The sequence below is a fragment of the Spermophilus citellus genome, assembly GCF_964194105.1.
Source record: "Spermophilus citellus genome assembly, chromosome: 4".
NCBI lineage: Eukaryota > Metazoa > Chordata > Mammalia > Rodentia > Sciuridae > Spermophilus > Spermophilus citellus.
In genome coordinates, this window is record NC_138185.1 from 215190838 (window position 1) to 215210272 (window position 19435).

At 34.5% G+C, this 19435-nt stretch overlaps 1 protein-coding gene and 1 pseudogene across 4 annotated transcripts in view; one reads left to right on the plus strand and one right to left on the minus strand.

Moving 5' to 3' along the window:
• Nucleotides 1-351: 351 nt before the first annotated feature.
• TRIP11 (thyroid hormone receptor interactor 11) overlaps nt 352-19435 on the minus strand; it is a 71815-nt gene continuing 52731 nt past the window's right edge. For 2 of the 3 annotated variants that reach the window (XM_081292599.1, XM_081292598.1), the window contains exons 17-21: nt 16758-16839; nt 7733-7847; nt 7217-7333; nt 5529-5673; nt 352-3247 (exon numbers count right to left, since the gene is read on the minus strand). In XM_081292599.1, coding sequence (XP_081148725.1) covers nt 3027-3247; nt 5529-5673; nt 7217-7333; nt 7733-7847; nt 16758-16839 — 680 coding nt within the window. In that variant the 3' untranslated portion in view covers nt 352-3026. Of the gene's footprint in view, nt 3248-5528; nt 5674-7216; nt 7334-7732; nt 7848-16757; nt 16840-19435 lie in introns of those variants that run through there. The other variant, XR_014021751.1, reaches the window with a different exon arrangement.
• LOC308646174 (COMM domain-containing protein 8-like) lies at nt 15040-15841 on the plus strand (annotated as a pseudogene). Its single transcript has one exon. The product of its transcript is annotated as a COMM domain-containing protein 8-like (transcript).

The window sequence follows — 19435 nt, forward strand, 5'->3', positions numbered from 1 at the left end:
CTACCATTGATTAGTTGTTACTAGAATTTACTCTAAACAAATTCAGTGTATTCTGCATATATTGACATAAATGAAGCAAAAATTTATGATATGGAAGTCTTAATTTTTCTCTTGAATTTCTTTCCAAATCTTTAGTTGGATACCTGTTCCCATGAAAAGTTTACCTAATGTTGTACCATATTAGGTAATTTTTGTCTAAAATTCAGTAAGATTTCACTGGTGTACTAAATTTCTTATGTAATGTGAAAGTAATTTTGGGATAACTCTTTCAACCTTATAGGAAGATGGCTAAATAAGCCACAGAACAATATAAATGCTTTAATTATAATAACTAAAAATGCTTTTATTTAAAAAAAAAAAGATTTTTCAACTTTATGGTAGTTCAAAAGTAGTGCATATTCAGCAGAACTCGTACTTTAGATTTGGAATTCCACTTGTCCTGGTTAACAACATGTAGGACACCCTCTTGATGGGGCAGCAGCAGTGAGCGGCAGCTCCGGTCAGCCAAAGAATCATCAGGGCAAGCAGCACACTGCAGAGCACGGTGCTGGTGGGCACAAGGTGTGGTACGTGCATTTTCAACTTACAATGTTTTTAATTTATTGTGGGGTTTAGTAGAGGAGCATCTATGATGCCAACTGGGCAGAGCTCCGTAGGCAGTTGAACATTTCTCGTATGTACTGCTACAGGAACCTCCTTTACAATGTATGGAAGAATGGCAATATAAATAAGTTGGTTAAGAAGAGAAGTGACACTGTGTGAAGCAGTGTCACCTGTTAATTTTTTTTTAGAAAAACAAGTTTTAACCATCAACATATAATCAAAACTTCCAGTCTCCCAAACACGTTAGAAATATACAGTTAATCACAGCAGAATTGACAATCAAATTTCGCTCTAGTTGGAGCCAGACCTCTTTACATATTTAACTAGTCTTATTTTCACCTTTTCTTGCTATACAAATGTTTCTATTTCTAAGGCATTGCTACATTTACAAAATCTGCAAGAAAAAGCTCTTCAATGTACAACTTCAAAGTATAAATACGAACATCCTCATACAATTAAGCTTCAAGTCAGGATTTTGTATAATGGGCTTATAAAAATTCAAGATTCATTCTTCAGTTCTAAACTGCTGGTGCTGGTGCAAGGAAGTAATTTCACTGATCCTGGGGATGAAAGTGTGTCTCATGGTGGTGGTGGTCGTCACATCAACCTATATGCATGAACCACATACCCAGAGATGTAGGGGACTGGCGACCTCTTCAGAGAAAATCTTCTTCTCAGCCTTTTTATACAAGTTCTTCTAAAGGGTCCATTTTCTGCACTATGTAAAGAAGCCACTTTCTTTTCTTTTGTGTAAATCGCTTGAGGTTTAAAAAAGATAAACCACATGTCCCTATCCTAACAAGAGCTTGAAAATCAAATAAAGAAATAAAAAGCTGAAACAGAGAAAATTAAAAGAAAGAAAAAAGAAAGAAAAAGCTGGTATATATATGTAGCTACTAGGTATTTTGTCTTCCCTTTTTTATTTTTTTAAATTAAGATAAATCAAAAGTTTCTAGCTTAAGTTAGGTAAAATCAGAGAAGAGAAAAAAGTAGATTATATAGCAAATACTTCTCTTGACACCTGTAATTTCTAAAACCACTAAGAGCATTTTAATTAGAATTAATTTTTATTAAAATTTATATTAAATTATATAATTACATAATTTGATCTATATTAAATTTAAATTAACTTTATTAAATCATTAATTTAAATAAAATTTAATAAATTTTAAAATATAAATTATAATTTACTATAAATTAATTTTATTAAATAAACAATGATAAAATAAGTTTAAATCAAACAATATTAATTAATAAAATAAATTTAAATCAAACAATATTAATTTATATAAATTTAAATTAATATATTGAATTATTTATATTTAAAATTTATTAAATTTTATTTAAGTTAATTTTAATAAAAATGTTCTTAATGGTTTTAGAAACTACAGGTGTCACAGAAGTATATGTTATATAATCTGCTTTTTCTCTTCTCTGATTTCACCTACTTAAGCTAGAAACTTTTGATTTATCTTTTATCTTAATATACAAAAATTAAAAAAAGGTTTTCATCTTTTAAAAATTTATATTATTTTCTTTCTCTTTTTTTGATCAAATGTTTTAAAAAAATGTGTTTATAAGCATTATTGAAGAGCCCAGAAAAGCAGGTAGATAAATAGTCCAGATATTTAATGATACATTCTTACAAATTAACTTTTACATTGGAAATGGTTCATGTGATTCCACTTTTGGTTTGACTCAAAAATACTCTTCCTTCTGGACATATTTAACTTCTAGAAAACTGAATTAATGTGAAATGACTTTTCTATAGAAATGGAAATAAGTAAAATGGATACGTGTCATACTATTTGGATTAAAAGAATCTTAGAATTTACCCACTAAACTTCATGTTCAGGCCCTCCCCACTGTAATTTTCTTTTAGTAGTTTTACAATGTTTTCTTCTATAAACTAAAGAATTCACAACTTTTGCAACATTATATTTTGTTTTCATATACTCTAAATCTGAGATATATATATATATTTCATATGGGTCGGATTTTTCTTCTTTCCTATTATTTAAATGTATCATTTTTATCTTAATACAATTAAATTTAACAAATATAATCATAAAAAAAAGAGGTTGGAGCTAATGGTTCACTAATGCTCCTCTGTATAGTTGCTCACAAAAGTACATAAGAATTGATTACTGCTGATGATTACCTGATACATTGGAACAAAATTTTATAAACAAAAAGTGCTATAGCAAAGAAAGCAAAAAAAAATTTAAGTCCTATAGCAAAAACACACACACACACAAAAGAAAAAAAAGACAAATTACCTAGTATATATATCGACTTTTTTTCTTTCTCTTTTTGTCTACAAATACATGACCTTGTTTTCCAAAAGGCCACTCTGTAAAAAAAAAGTACAAAGTGTTTATGGCTTCTTTAAAGTGCTAAATCATCTCTGGCTTGAGAAATACCTATTGCTTTAGAAGGTCCTGTAGTACAACTCTGGCGCTATTGTCCGGGGACACTGGCAATGGTGTAAAGGTGGGCATGAAATCTGCGATAGGTTTCAAAAGCAGATGCCCAGGTCCACCAGGTCCAACTCCAGCTAGGTTAACAAGTGGCACAGCTGCCGAACGTGGAGCCAAGAATGGACTCATGTCAGTTCTTCTACCAGCTCTGAATTCTGCTGCATCTAAATGATAAGATATGGGTTATTTAGTCTCTAACCATCACAAAGAGGTCAAATTGAAATAACCTTCTAATGTAAATAAGAGCATAAAGAAGCTATCCCTATACTGTCAAGGAGATTAACATAGATATATGAGTCAATTTACCACATATAGACTTTAAAATTCTACTTCCATGGTAGTAACACTGGTGTTTAGCACAGTTTTTGGACTGTTCTTTAATTGTTCAGAAGGAGAGCACAAGTATATGTTAATTTATAAACATTGATACTTATTTGCATTATGAAAATCTGATTAAAGTTTATTTGGTAACTTGGAACATTTTCTTGTTAAAAAACACAATGCTACATATGTGCTTTAGGTCTCCAGATCTGGCTCCATAATCATATACTACTACTGGATTCTGGATCCCACAAGCAGAATCTATGAAATATATATATATGGTGAAGGAGAATAAGAAATAAAATTATTTATATTAATAACTAATGCTTTATTAAACATATTAATGCTGTTGCTTTATCCTTAATCAATAAGCTTTACTTACTAGAACAACAGCTTTTTAAATGGTGTTACCTATGTTGCAAGGCAAACTCTTACCCACCTAAAAAATAAAGGACTTGAGAATTTAAGATTTCCCAGTAATTACAATGGTCATGAAAAATGCTGGTGCCCATATTGTAATAATAACAATGAGAATCGATACTAATTTACCAAAGGAAAGATAATAGATGCATATATTACCTGATCATCTTTTAGATATTCAATTAGACTATATCCTATCAAGTTGGGCTGACACAATTCATTTTCACTGGAATAGGTATTTGGCACATGGTCTAATGTATTAGTGACTAGAATTCTGCTTTTACACAAGACCACTAACAAGTTCACAGCTTGTAGTTGCCACTTCAGCAATGGAAAACTCAAATACATCAGGCCTCCTAACACAAAGTACTAAGACAAATTCATTAAATCTAGTTGTTATCAAGTACTCCTGGATCCCCGAGCTAGATTTTCCTGTGAATGACAACTTCCTAAACTGGAAGGCTTCTGATATTATCTACTAAGCTCTGACATATTTCTTAAATTTGCTTTAATTCATGCAAATACTATTATCAGTTCATCATTGGCTTGTGTCCCTGATCAACACCAAGCAAGCTGGTTCCAAAGTGATAAAAGAAAGAGAAAGGGTATAACAGGGGGAAAGGGAGAGGGAAGAAGAGCAAAGTAGAGAGAGGGAGGGGAAGACCTTGCCATAAGGAATTGAGAATCTCCTTCAAGATGCTATAGTCTAGTGTAACCAAAAAAAAAAAAAGTTTTCAGTATTGTCTATACCTCTTGGAAAAAGTAATGACTTTTCACTGAATTTGGTAGTCAAACCTAAACAAAAAATAACTTTTATCAATGGAAAAATTTTATATAAATTTTATTTATCTTTCTATAAAAGTTTGAAAAAAATGAGAAGAAAAAAGTTCAAAAAGTAAGAGATACTTGTTCATATTAAGCTTTTAAAATTTATAAATAATTTTATCCAAATTTAAGTATGGTATGTGATACAAACTAAAGAGTACATAATAACATACATCTTTAATCTACACTAAAATGCACATCTATATTAAAATATAAAAACTTCAGAAAGATCTTCCAATAAAAAATAGTTTAATGAGTCAGTTTTCTGACCTGATCTTATACATATGCCAAGTGACACTTCAATTTTCAAAGGGAAAAAAAAGCTACACATCTGACTCTGATTAGTAATAAGCACCATTAGTGAGAAAGGCAAACAGTTTAACAGGCAAGAGTTTTAACCAGTTCACCATCACTTCCAGAAGAATAATTCAAAGAGGCTTATGTAAAGAGAGAATTATTCTGAAATACAAAGGGAAAATATTTCATACTATTTAAATTAATCTAAGCCAATTAAATATCAGACTGCTACAATATATAAAGCCTTATTGGGATTTTTTTTTTTTTTTTTTTTTAAAGAGAGAGTGAGAGAGGAGAGAGAGAGAGAGAGAATTTTTTTTTTTTTAATATTTATTTTTTTAGTTATCAGCGGACACAACATCTTTGTTTGTATGTGGTGCTGAGGATCGAACCCGGGCCGCACGCATGCCAGGCTAGCGCGCTACCGCTTGAGCCACATCCCCAGCCCGCCTTATTGGGATTTTGAAAGCAGTATTAATGTTTTTAAAAGCACTAAAAATTTAGTTAATATCACTAAAAGCAAAATCATCAGTTAGACATTCTATTTTTCACTTTGAGAAAAAAATAAGTATTTGCATTTACCTTTAAAACTTCCTGCTACATTTGCACCTTGCTCTCTCCTTCCTGGTGAGTCTAGACTTTTCATGGCATGAGCAGAAAGTTTTGGTGGTGGAACAGATGGATGAGATTCCGTTTCCAGAAATTTAACAAAAAGTTCTGAAAAAGACTAAGAAAAAAATCTTTTGGTTACATTAGACTAGATAATAAAATTACATTTACTGTAACTAAGAAAACATACCAGCTATTTTAATTAAAAATTGATCATGCTATGTCAATCTTTCTCTCTTTTTTTAACAAATCAGCTTTATGGACAAATGAAAATGCAGCACTTTAGATACATTGTTTTTACAGAATTTTTTACAATTCAGTAAATAATCTTTGTGACAACACCTGTTTCAAACACCTTACTGTCAGATTTAGCTAACTAAGTGCCATTAATGACACTTAGACGTCAGTATTTTTTCTTTTCTTATTTTTTTCCCCCTGTGGTAGTGGGGATTGAATCCAGGTGTGCTTTAACCCCCTTTTAATTTTTTTTAAATTTTGAGATAGGGCCTTGCTGAGGCTAGCCTTGAACTTGCCATTCTCCTGCCTCAGTCTCCCAAGTCACTGGGATTATAGATGTATAACAGCAATGCCTGGCAAGACATAAAATTTTATCAATGGAAAACATTCATTAAAAATAAGTCCCCTTTTTCCAGTAGTACTGGGGACTGAACCCAGGGCCTCATGCATGCTAGGCAAGTGCTCTACTAGAACCCCCAGTCCTTAAACATGATTTCCTAAATTAAGATCCAATCAATGTAGTGTGCTTGCCTTGCATGCAACAAGGCCCTGAGTGTTCAATTCTCAGCACCAAAAAAAAAAAAAAAAAAAAAAAAAAAAAAAAAAAATGCAATCAATGAATAATAGCAAAAGATTAGTAACATGATCAAGTTAAAATAATATTATAGCATATATCTTTCTTTTAGATTAAATTCTATGTCATCCAAATAAAACAGGGTCTTCCTATCTTTTGTGTCCTTTTTATTACAAAAATAAAAGAAAAAGCCCTATATTCTATAGTGCTACTTAATTCAATTAACATCCACCTAAAGTCTACTGTATACCAGGCACTAAATCTTTTCATTTTTGTTAACTGCCTGCTCCTACCAGAATGTTAGTTTGTTCAGGGCAGATACCTAGTCTATCAGCTTTGCAGATGTATCCCCAAAGCTTACAATTTTGGTATACAACAAATATATGATATTTACAGGTGCTCAGTAAATATCATTGGCTCAAGATCTTGAAACATACATATGTGAATATAATAAAGATTCGGCATTTAAGAATGTTGTTATTTCATGGCGGCAGCATGATCAAACAAAGAAATGACGGCTGAGGATGTGGCTCAGCGAGAGCGCTTGCCTAGCATGATCAAGGTCCTGGATTTGATCCCCCAACCACAAAAATACACAAAGAATGCTTTAATACTTTGAAAAATAAAAGAACTGAATAAAAAGTTAAAATGAAACCTATATGCAAAATAAAGTAGTTCAAACTGGCCTATCATCCTTAAACCAAACCTCACTGGATCTCAGTTTCCACAACTCCAAAATAAAAAAGAGTTGTATGAAACAACCCAAAGAATAAATCTGATTGTTTGCAAATGAGTGTGATATACAATCATTTCACCATTCATATTCCACAAGAATAAAACTGATTCTTACACTATTAAGCACAGATTGTTGATTTGGTCTCAGAGGTGTGTTGGGGACACTTTTCGATCCTCCTCCAAGCCAACTAGTCATCCACTTTGTAACACCACCATAATCTTCATTCAACAACTGCAAGATTATTTTAAAACAAAAATATTATCAATACAAGTAAAGAAAAATATGAATTGCTTTCATATGATTTCAACAAATCATGCTTTCTGAGTTTGGTTCCTAGTAAATATTTCCTAATACTGACAGAGGCTACAAGTACAATAAAATGTCATGCCAAGCACCCATAAAGGTTTGGGGGATTGTTAGATCTTAAACTTTCAGTACAGTAATAAAAAAGTTGACTTATAAGTTAGAAAATGTATAAACTAATACAGTGTAGGATAAAATGATTCCATTTCCACATAACTGAGAAAATTAGTTTAAGTAAAAGTTAAATATAATAAAAGGAAACAAGTTTCTACAATGGTATTCTTTTAGTTATAAATGCATTCAGAATAGCTTTTACTGTCCAGTTACCTGCTCCATTTCCTCCTTTTGAATGTCCAGGATGCTTCCCATTAACTGTAACACTTCCTGACGTTTACTCTTTGGGGTATGGAAATGACCAATAAAAAGGTTTCTCATGAGGACTCTATGAAAATAAAGGCAGAAACAGCTCAAGCCATCTCCACATGGAGTGTACCCAAACACTAGACAGATAAACATTTAATTACACTTAAATAATTATATTTAATAACAAAAGACTGAACAATAAAATACATTAAATTAGCTTTTTAAAAAATCTGACAAGTTTAATTCAGAATATTTCTAACAATCCAAAATGCATGCCTTTTAAAAACATCATTTATGAGTCGCCCATTTTCTTTAACCCAATGACCACCCGAGGAGGTGCCTCATTAGTGACGCTCAGTGCCTGACTGGACTGGCGCTCACCTGAAGTAGACAAGTAAGTGGCAACAACTGTTCTTGTGTTTATCTATTATATTTCTCCATTCACATTTATCAAAACATTGCTAATAATAATATTAAGAATATTAAATATTATTGCATATATACCTAGACTTAATATGTTTGAGCAAGATATGTTCAACAAATCATACTTTTTAAGTCTGGTTCTTGTAAATGTTTTCTAATATTGATAGAGATTAGAAATACAATAAAAAGTCATGCCAAGCACACATAAGTTTGGGGGGTTGTTAGGATTTTAAAATTTCAGTATCATATACAAGGGAACTGACATTTAAAGACAATAAAGGGAGAAAAAATAGTAAAAGGAAATTTTTTTCATTTTTAAGTACTTCACATTGGGGTGATGTTTTAACTCTTCCATATGATTTTAAGAAAAAGAACGAGACTGGAGGAGGAAGATGCGCCAGGCGCCCAGCCAGACTGGAGGAGGAAGTGCGGCCCCGCCCAGAGTGCTAGTCTGGAGGAAGCCCATCAACCCTTAAAACCCATCACAGGGGGTGTGGCTACCAGCACGGTTCTGCGGCTGATCCAAGTACCCAGTTTCCAACTCCCCCACCCTTAGCTGCGATAACTCAAAATATTTCCCACAAGCTTTTGGGGGTTCTAGCTATCAACGCAAAACAACAACTGTACAGGCACCTGGTTTCTACCTCAGAGACTAGAGTAGGGAAGATACAGGGGGAAGCTCATTTCCTTTCACACTGGCTATACCCACCACCCTGAATACAGAGGCTCAAGCTAGGAATAGACAACGCCATCTACTGGAAGCAAGGAAAACAGTGTTCTGAGAGACTTTTTTTTTTCTCTTTCTTTCTCTTTTCTTCTCTCTCTTCCACAACTTCAGCATATGTGAAACCAAGAACTGTGCATGAACAACCGAATTACCAAGTAATATAATATAGAGGAATTGCATATACCCCACCTCCCCCCAATTTTTTTTCTTTATTTCTATCTTACTTCCCTTTTCCTTCTCTTATTTCTCTTTTCTTCCTTGTTATTTTTTTTCTTTTTTTAAATTCGTATTCTCTCTATTCCGCTTTCAATCTCCAAACTTTTGCTATCTATACATAGGGTAACTATCTAAATAGATAGGAGGTTGAGTCTATACATTCTTCCATAAATTACCAGTCTAGTGGTTAGAGTTCTCCAAAGGTGCTAAGTTAGTTTAACCTCATACCCTCACTCCTTTCCCTCTAAGTATAACATCCTTCGTCTGAAATTAAGTTTTCTATATGCCATCAGATATGGTACGCCTTTTATGAAACTAATGAATATATTCTTAAGTAATAATTAAAACCAATATCTATAGTCTTCGAATCTAACTATAAATGTATTAATAATGAAAACTTGTGCTTAGATAATGTACTGTTGATATTGGGATCTGTTAACATTGTCTTTCTCCGCAAAAGAGGGATTTTGGAGCTATACAAGAATAATACAAATATAAAAGAGGAAAAACATTAGCACAACAGTTTCACAAAGCTAGAAAGAATCATGAGCAGTATGAAAAGACAAGGAAAGAAAGGACCATAAACAATACAGGTCAATTCAACATTAGATGAGGTAATATCTGCAGCTGATGGAATGTCAGACAAAGAGTTAAGGATATACATGCTTCAGATGATCTGGAGTCTCAAGGAAGACATTATACATCAAATTCAGACAATGAAAAATCACTTTGACAATGAATTGCATAAACAAATCCAAGAAGCAAAAGATCAACTCTATAGGGAGATAGAGGATATAAAAAACAAACAAACAGAAATCCTGGAAATGCAGGAAACAATAAACCAAATTAAAAACTCAAATGAAAGTATTACCAGCAGAGTAGAACACTTAGAAGATAGAACTTCAGACAACGAAGACAAAGTTTTTCAACTTGAAAAGAACATAGACAGCTCAGCAAGAATGTTAAGAAATCATGAGCAGAACATCCAAGAATTATGGGATAACATCAAGAAACCAAACCTAAGAGTTATTGGGATACAAGAGGGTACAGAGGTCCAAACCAAGGGAATGAGCAATCTATTCAATGAAATAATACTAGAAAACTTCCCAGACTTAAAGAATGAAAAAGAAGTCCAAATACTAGAAGCCTACAGTACACCGAATGTACACAATCATAAGAGATCCACACCAAGACACATAATAATGAAGATGCCCAACATACAGAATAAGGAGAGAATCTTAAAAGCCACAAGAGAGAGGAAGCAGATTACATTTAGGGGTAAACCAATCAGGATAACTGCTGATCTTTCAACACAGACTCTGAAAGCTAGAAGATCCTGGAACAACATATTTCAAACGCTGAAAGAAAAAGGGTTCCAACCAAGAATCATGTATCCAGCGATATTAAGCTTCAGGATTGAAGATGAAATAAAAATCTTCCACGATAAACAAAAGTTAAAAGAATTTGCAGCTAGAAAACCAGCTCTTCAAAACATCCTTGGCAAAACATTACAGGAAGAGGAAATGAAAAATAACAATGAAAACCAACAGCGGGACGTAGTACAGTAAAGGAAAAACTAAGCATAGAGGAAATCATGTTAAGTAACAAACATAACCAAATATGGCTGGAAATACAAACCATATATCAATAGTAACCCTAAATGTTAATGGCTTAAATGCACCAATCAAAAGACATAGGCCAGTAGAATGGATTAAAAAAAAGATCCAACAATATGCTGCCTACAGGAGACTCATCTGATAGGAAAAGACATACACAGACTGAAGGTGAAAGGTTGGGAAAAATCATATCACTCATACGGACCCCAGAAGCAAGCAGGGGTGTCCACACTTGTATCAAATAAAATAGACTTCAAGCCAAAGTTAATCAAAAGGGATAAACAAGGACACTACATACTGCTCAAGGGAACCATACACCAATAAGACTTGACGATCATTAATATATATGCCCCAAACAATGGTGCAGCTACGTTCATCAAACAAACTCTTTTCAAGTTCAAGAGTCTAATAGACCACAACACAATAATCATGGGAGATTTTAACACACCTCTCTCACCAATGGACAGATCTTCCAAACAAAAGTTGAATAAAGAAACCATAGAGCTCAATAATACAATTAATAACTTAGACTTAATTGATATATACAGAATATACCACCCAACATCAAGCGGATACACTTTCTTCTCAGCAGCACATGGATCCTTCTCAAAAATAGACCATATATTATGTCACAGGGCAAATCTTAGCAATTACAAAGGAGTTGAGATAGTACCATGCATTTTATCTGATCATAATGGAATGAAATTGGAAATCAATAATAAAATGAGAAAGGAAAAATCCTACATCACATGGAGATTAAACAATATGCTACTGAATGAACAAAGGGTTACAGAAGACATCAAAGAGGAAATTAAAAAATTCTTAGAGGTAAACAAAAACTCAGACACAACATATCGAAATCTCTGGGACACTATGAAAGCAGTACTAAGCAGTACTAAGAGGAAAATTCATTTCATGGAGTTCATTCCTTAAAAGAAAGAAAAGCCAACAAATAAATGACCTCACACTACATCTTGAAGCCTTAGAAAAAGAAGAACAAATTAGCAGCAAATACAGTAGAAGGCAAGAAATAATTAAAATTAGAGCTGAAATCAATGAAATCGAAACAAAAGAAACAATCGAAAAAATTGACAAAACTAAAAGTTGGTTCTTTCAAAAAAATAAATAAGATTGATAGACCACTAGCCACGCTAACAAAGAGAAGAAGAGAGAGAACCCAAATTACTAACTTACGGGATGAAAAAGGCAACATCACAACAGACAATTCAGAAATACAGAAGATAATTAGAAATTATTTTGAAACCCTATACTCTAATAAAATAGAAGATAGTGAAGGCACCGATAAATTCCTTAAGACATATGAACTACCCAGATTGAGTCAGGAAGATATAAACAACCTAAACAGACCAATATCAAGTGAGGAAATAGAAGAAGCCATCAAAAGACTACCAACCAAGAAAAGCCCAGGACAGGATGGATATACAGCAGAGTTTTATAAGAACTTTAAAGTAGAACTAATACCAATACTCCACAATCTATTACAGGAGATAGAAAAAGAGGGAGAACTTCCAAATTCATTCTATGAGGCCAATATCACCCTGATTCCCAAACCAGAAAAAGACACCTCAAAGAAAGAAAACTACAGACCAATATCCCTAATGAATTTAGATGCAAAAATCCTCAATAAAATTCTGGCAAATCGTATACAAAAACATATCAAAAAGATCGTGCACCATGATCAAGTAGGATTCATCCCTGGGATGCAAGGCTGGTTCAATATACGGAAATCAATAAACGTTATTCACCACATCAATAGACTTAAAGATAAGAACCATATGATCATCTCAATAGACGCAGAAAAAGCATTCGACAAAGTACAGCATCCCTTTATGTTCAAAACATTAGAAAAACTAGGGATTACAGGAACTTACCTCAACATTGTAAAAGCTATATATGCTAAGCCTCAGGCTAGCATCATTCTAAATGGAAAAAAACTGAAGGCATTCCCTCTAAAATCTGGAACAAGACAGGGATGCCCTCTCTCACCACTTCTATTCAATATAGTTCTCGAAATACTGGCCAGAGCAATTAAACAGACAAAAGAAATTAAAGGCATTAAGATAGGAAAAGAAGAACTTAAATTATCACTATTTGTGGATGATATGATTTTATACCTAGAAGACCCAAAAGGGTGTACAAAGAAACTATTAGAGTTAATAAATGAATTCAGCAAAGTGGCAGGATATAAAATCAACACGCATAAATCAAAGGCATTCCTGTATATCAGCGACAAATCTTCTGAACTGGAAATGAGGAAAACCACCCCATTCACAATATCCTCAAAAAAAAAAATACTTGGGAATCAACCTAACAAAAGAGGTGAAAGATTTATACAATGAAAACTACAGAACCCTAAAGAGAGAAATAGAAGAAGAAATACCCTGTTCATGGATAGGCAGAACTAACATCATCAAAATGGCGATATTACCAAAAGTTCTCTATAGGTTCAATGCAATGCCAATCAAAATCCCAACGGCATTTCTTATAGAAATAGATAAAGCAATCATGAAATTCATATGGAAAAATAAAAGACCCAGAATAGCAAAAGCAATTCTAAGCAGGAAGTGTGAATCAGGAGGTGTAGCGATACTAGATTTCAAACTGTACTACAGAGCAATAGTAACAAAAACAGCATGGTACTGGTACCAAAACAGGCAGGTGGACCAATGGTATAGAATAGAGGACACAAAGACCAATCCACAAAATTACAACTATCTTATATTCGATAAAGGGGCTAAAAGCATGCAATGGAGGAAGGATAGCATCTTCAACAAATGGTGCTGGGAAAACTGGAAATCCATATGCAACAAAATGAAACTGAATCCCCTTCTCTCGCCATGCACAAAAGTTAACTCAAAATGGATCAAGGACCTTGATATCAAATCAGAGACTCTGCGTCTGATAGAAGAAAAGGTTGGCTCTGATCTACATATTGTGGGGTCAGGCTCCAAATTCCTTAATAGGACACCCATAGCACAAGAGTTAATAACAAGAATCAACAAATGGGACTTACTTAAACTAAAAAGTTTTTTCTCAGCAAGAGAAACAATAAGAGAGGTAAACAGGGAGCCTACATCATGGGAACAAATGTTTACTCCTCACACTTCAGATAGAGCCCTAATATCCAGAGTATACAAAGAACTCAAAAAATTAAACAATAAGAAAACAAATAACCCAATCAACAAATGGGCCAAGGACCTGAACAGACACTTCTCAGAGGAGGACATACAATCAATCAACAAGTACATGAAAAAATGTTCACCATCTCTAGCAGTCAGAGAAATGCAAATCAAAACCACCCTAAGATACCATCTCACTCCAGTAAGATTGGCAGCCATTATGAAGCCAAACAACAACAAGTGCTGGCGAGGATGTGGGGAAAAGGGTACTCTTGTACATTGCTGGTGGGACTGCCAATTGGTGCGGCCAATATGGAAAGAAGTATGGAGATTCCTGGGAAAGCTGGGAATGGAACCACCATTTGACCCAGCTATTGCCCTTCTCGGACTATTCCCTGAAGACCTTAAAAGAGCGTGCTACAGGGATACTGCCACATCGATGTTCATAGCAGCACAATTCACAATAGCTAGACTGTGGAACCAACCCAGATGCCCTTCAATAGATGAATGGATTAAAAAAATGTGGCATTTATACACAATGGGTACTACACAGCACTAAAAAATGACAAAATCATGGAATTTGCAGGGAAATGGATGGCATTAGAGCAGATTATGCTAAGTGAAGCTAGCCAATCCCTAAAAAACAAATGCCAAATGTCTTCTTTGATATAATGAGAGCAACCAAGAACAGAGCAGGGAGGAAGAGTAGGAAGAAAAGATTAACATTAAACAGAGTCATGAGGTGGGAGGGAAAGGGAGAGAAAAGGGAAATTGCATGGAAATGGAAGGAGACCCTCCCTCATTGTTATACAAAATTACATATAAGAGGTTGTGAGGGGAATGGGAAAAAAAATAAGGAGAGAAATGAATTACAGTAGATAGGGTAGAGAGAGAAGATGGGAGGGGAGGGGAGAGGGAATAGTAGAGGATAGGAAAGGTAGCAGAATACAACAGTTACTATTATGGCATTATGTAAAAATGTGGATGTGTAACCGATGTGATTCTGCAATCTTTGTAATGTTTTGAATAACCAATTTAAAAAAATAGAAAAAAAAAAAAGAACGTGTTGGGGAAAATATACTTAAAAAAAAAAGAAGGCAAGTTATTCTATTGACCCTCATTAAAACTACCTTAACTCTTCGCCCAGGGATGGAGCCGGAATGGGGGACGTCTTTGTGGGGGCTGCAGAAGCTGCACCCCCCTCCCCCCAGCTGGGCGTGCAGCTACTTCACAAAATAATTGATGGCTTCTGTGGTCCAGCTTATCCTCTCTACCAGGATTACCACAGAATGGATGAATGTTTTAGAAAATGTTACCAAAATTTTTAAAGCTCTAGTTGGTAAAAATTTATCCGATGAAGAGACACTTCAGCAATTGAATCATTTGAATTCATCTCATCAAGAAGCTATCATGAAATGCTTGAAAAGTAGGAAAGATGAAATCAAGCAAGTTCTTTTAAAGGAAATAGTTGATATTTCTTCTGCACAGTTACAGGATTTTGATTGGCAGTTAAAGCTTGCACTTTCTAGTGACAAGATTGCTACTTTACAAATGCCACTCTTAAACCTTCATCTAGATGTAAAAGAAAATGGTGAAGTAAAACCATATTTGGTTGAAATGAGTAAAGAAGAGCTACAGAATCTAATAAATTCCTTGGAAGCAGCTAATAAGGTGGTTCTACAGTTGAAATAACAAGAAATAATGGCTACCAATGCTATCAGATGGCACTGCAACACTTGATATGGCAGAGTGAATGCTGTGTGTTCAAGACCGCTGAGATGTATTGACTCTACACCAGGCTGAGAGGGCAGCAGAGCTGAGATTTAAAAGATAAAAGTCTACCAGCCTCCCTAAGGAACAGGAAATTACTTGGTAGATAGGAAAAAGACAAAATGAAAGATGAAAAATATGTAGTTGCAGTTTATATTTTCATAATGATTGTTTTGTCTCATTTATTAAATATTTGAGAAATCTGTGTAGATAAAATTTTATTGAAAGGTAAAAGTAGCTTATAAAGTAATGTAAACATGCAGAAGCACAACATACTTGAATATTGTTTAAAAATTATGTGACTAGAAAAGACATGTATTATGGATATATAATTAATTTGTGATATTTAAGAATAACTTTTTAAAAGAATGTATAAACTGCACTTATAACTCAGGAGATTTCATATCTTTCTCATATTTCAAAGAAAAGATTATAAAATTTTTTATAAGATTAAAAAATTTCTTAGAGAAAAGTCTTTATCAGACGTGAAAAAACAATCCAAAATTTATGTGAATTTTTAGATTCTATGATCTAAAATCTGGAACACACAGAAATGAAAATAACATTGCTATTTCTGCATTTCCATGTCTGGTTGGGAGACTGTGTCCTGATTAGATGTCATTGTATAGTGTATATATTGTTATTGGGGTATCAGGTAAGACTGACTATCTACAGGTCCGTTTTGTTATAAATTCTTTTTTTTTTAATTTTTTAGTTTTCAGTGGACACAACATCTTTGTTTGTATGTGGTACTGAGGATCCAACCCGGGCCACACACATGCCAGGCGAACGCGCTATCGTTGAGCCACATCCCCAGCCCCTGTTATAAATTCTTAATAACGAACTTATCACTTTTGGATGTTACAAATTACATTGGAAACCAGAAAATTTTTAACCTCAGCTAACTTTAAAAATAAGTGTTCTGAACAAATAAAAAGTGTCATGTTAAAAAAAAACAAACTACCTCACTCATCATATGAGAAAAAGAAAAGACTTCTTAAAATCTAGTCATATTATAAAGATCTACATTTATAAGTTGTTTTTACCATAAAAGCAATCTCTATAAAATATACAAACGTTAAAAGGCAAAAGCTTACTTGTCCACTTTTCCTTCTGTGCTGTTTACCAAATTCGTCAATTTCTTTTGGGCATCGTCCAACATTTCTTTTCGGAGCTCATCTGGTTTAAAATATGTGAATAAAGATAGCTATTAACTGATTAAAATAGTTTGGGCAGACACATAATGATACTTATAAAGTCTTTATTATGAACTTTGAAAATACACCCTATTCTAATTGGGAATATTCAATTACCTCCATCTCATCTGTGGTTCAGGAATCCAGGCTCTCTAGGAAATAAGCAAGAAGCCTGGGAATGCATTATTCCATATGGTTTCCCCCAATTAAATATCTGATTCCTTAAAAAAATTTTTAAAACTCACAAAAGATTTCCATCTTCTAGAAACTTAATATCAAAGAAATTTTCATCACTATTTCCTTGCACGAAACATTTCCAGAGCAACTCTTACTTAATAGGAGGAAATAGAAAGATCAATTTCATATTTTCATTTTTCTATTTTCCTGGCTGGATTCTGGTTTTGGTGAGTTGAGTAAGAGTTCTGCAAAACTAAGTCTTTGGCTCAAGACACAGTTGATAGAACAGGGCAAAGTATTCAAGGGTACGGAAATCATAAAATACAATTCAGACTATTACAACAGTTTATGACTGATTTAGAAGGATGCTTGGACTATTTTTAAATTCTTATTTAAAAAGTAAGCAAAATCTGGGCTGGGGTTGTAACTCAGTGGTAGAATGCCTGCCTACCACACGTGAGGCACATGCTAATCATAACACAGGGCCAAGGATTCCTGGACTAAGAAATTCGCAGTTGAACATGGAGTTTATACCTGTTACTTCGAAAGTGGATAGTGTGAGCTGAAAAAGATGCTTACTAATTGAAAGGAAGATTACATGTTTTCATTTTGAAAGAAATGAAGAGGAGACCACTTTGTAACAGAGCTCTACTTTGGAAATCAGGAAACACATCCAATCACTACTCTCTGACCTCTTTTCACAAACCTACTCTATCGACTTATGCATTTTCCCAGCAGTAGTTGTATGTATATAAGTTCCCTTATCAGATACGTGACTTGCAAAAATTTTTTTCCTCATGTATGGGTTACTTCTCTTTGTTAATGGTATCCTTTGAACACCAAAGGTTTTAATTTTGATGAAGTCCAATTTATTTATTTTGTTGCTCGTGCTAAGATAGTATTCCTTACCCAGACCATGAAGACTTACTTCTGTCTTAAAGAGTTTTACAGTTTGATTTTAAAATTTAGGTCTTGATCCATATTCAAATTCATTTTTGTAAAGAGGCAGGTGTGGGAGACCAACCTTACTGAGTCACACTTCCCAGCTGGGTGCTGAGGTACTCAGCCACAAAAATGTGGCAGAGCTTTCCCCACCCTTCTTGGGTTCGAGGGTCAGTGTCTCCTGCACGGGTGTATCTTGCTACAGCCCCATGGGTGAAGCTATGCTCACCTGTTCCTTTGTAATATAACCCCTTGCCCTGTTTAGGATAGAATCTTCCATGGAAGTGCCTTGTGTGTGTCCCCTTCTCTTACTGTGCCCTTGGGTGTGGCCTACCCAGGTGTCAGTCAACCTGCTGACAGTGGACATCATGAAGATAGACTCAGCCCCCTGAAACCTGGCCCCTTGCCTCATTTGAATAGCTTCTCCTCAATAAAAGGGGTCAGCACGTGCTCTCTCTCTCTCTCTCTCTCTCTCTCTTCCTGCGGAACCTTAAGGTCAGAGGAGCCGTCACAGGGACCCCAAAGAAAAAGGTATTTGTGTCTCTTGTGTGGTTATTTCATGCAGCCCAGTTAGCCCAGTTTTCCTGGAGTGACCCCTGAGCCTTTTAGTCTCGAGAACAGAAACCCGGCAGCAGGAGGTCAAGGGTCTAACTTCATTGTTTTCTTCAGGAATATCCAATTGATCCAAGACCACATGGTGGAAAAAAAAAAAAAAAAAAAAACACTATCCTTTTTGGCATCCTTTTCAAAAATCAACTTACCTTGGATGTGAGGGCAATCTGGCCACAACATCTATCACCCGCATTGATCACCAGGGCTGATCTGGCTGGCTAGGCGGTTGTCCCTTCCCCCCTCACTACTCCCCATGCATCCCTCCTGAAGCTGTGTGTTCAGTTGAAGAGGACCATTCTTTGGTCAAGGGTATAGAGTAGCTGAGCTCCCCTGCTAGAACCTCCAAACACGCTCTCAAAAATCAACTGACTATAAATGTATGGTATATTCCTGGCTCATTTTTACACATTTTTTCTTCTGCCTGGAAAGCTCTTTTCCATCAGTACTGCCTATTAACTCCTGCTTACCCTTCATATTGCAGTTCGCAACTCACTTCCTCAAGAAGCTTTCTCTGGCCTTACAGATTAGGTCTGGCTGTGTTATGCCTTCATTCTGTCCTATACAAAGCCTAAAATTCTCATTTAACAATACTAAATACAAATATAAAATACCAGTTTAACTGTTTGCAACAGTTTGTGGTTTTTCCAAATTGCAAAATACCATTCATGTAAATAGGCTAACTTTATCAAAGTGGAGGCGGTTGCCATAACCATATTATAAAAGCAAGGTTTGTGTTTGGAAAATCTACTATAAACTTCTCCTTTCCTATCTTTCCAAGGAATTTAAACTTGGATTTAAAAGGTGGAAAGGAGAAAGGGAAGAAAGTACTCTTTATTAAAGTATAAATT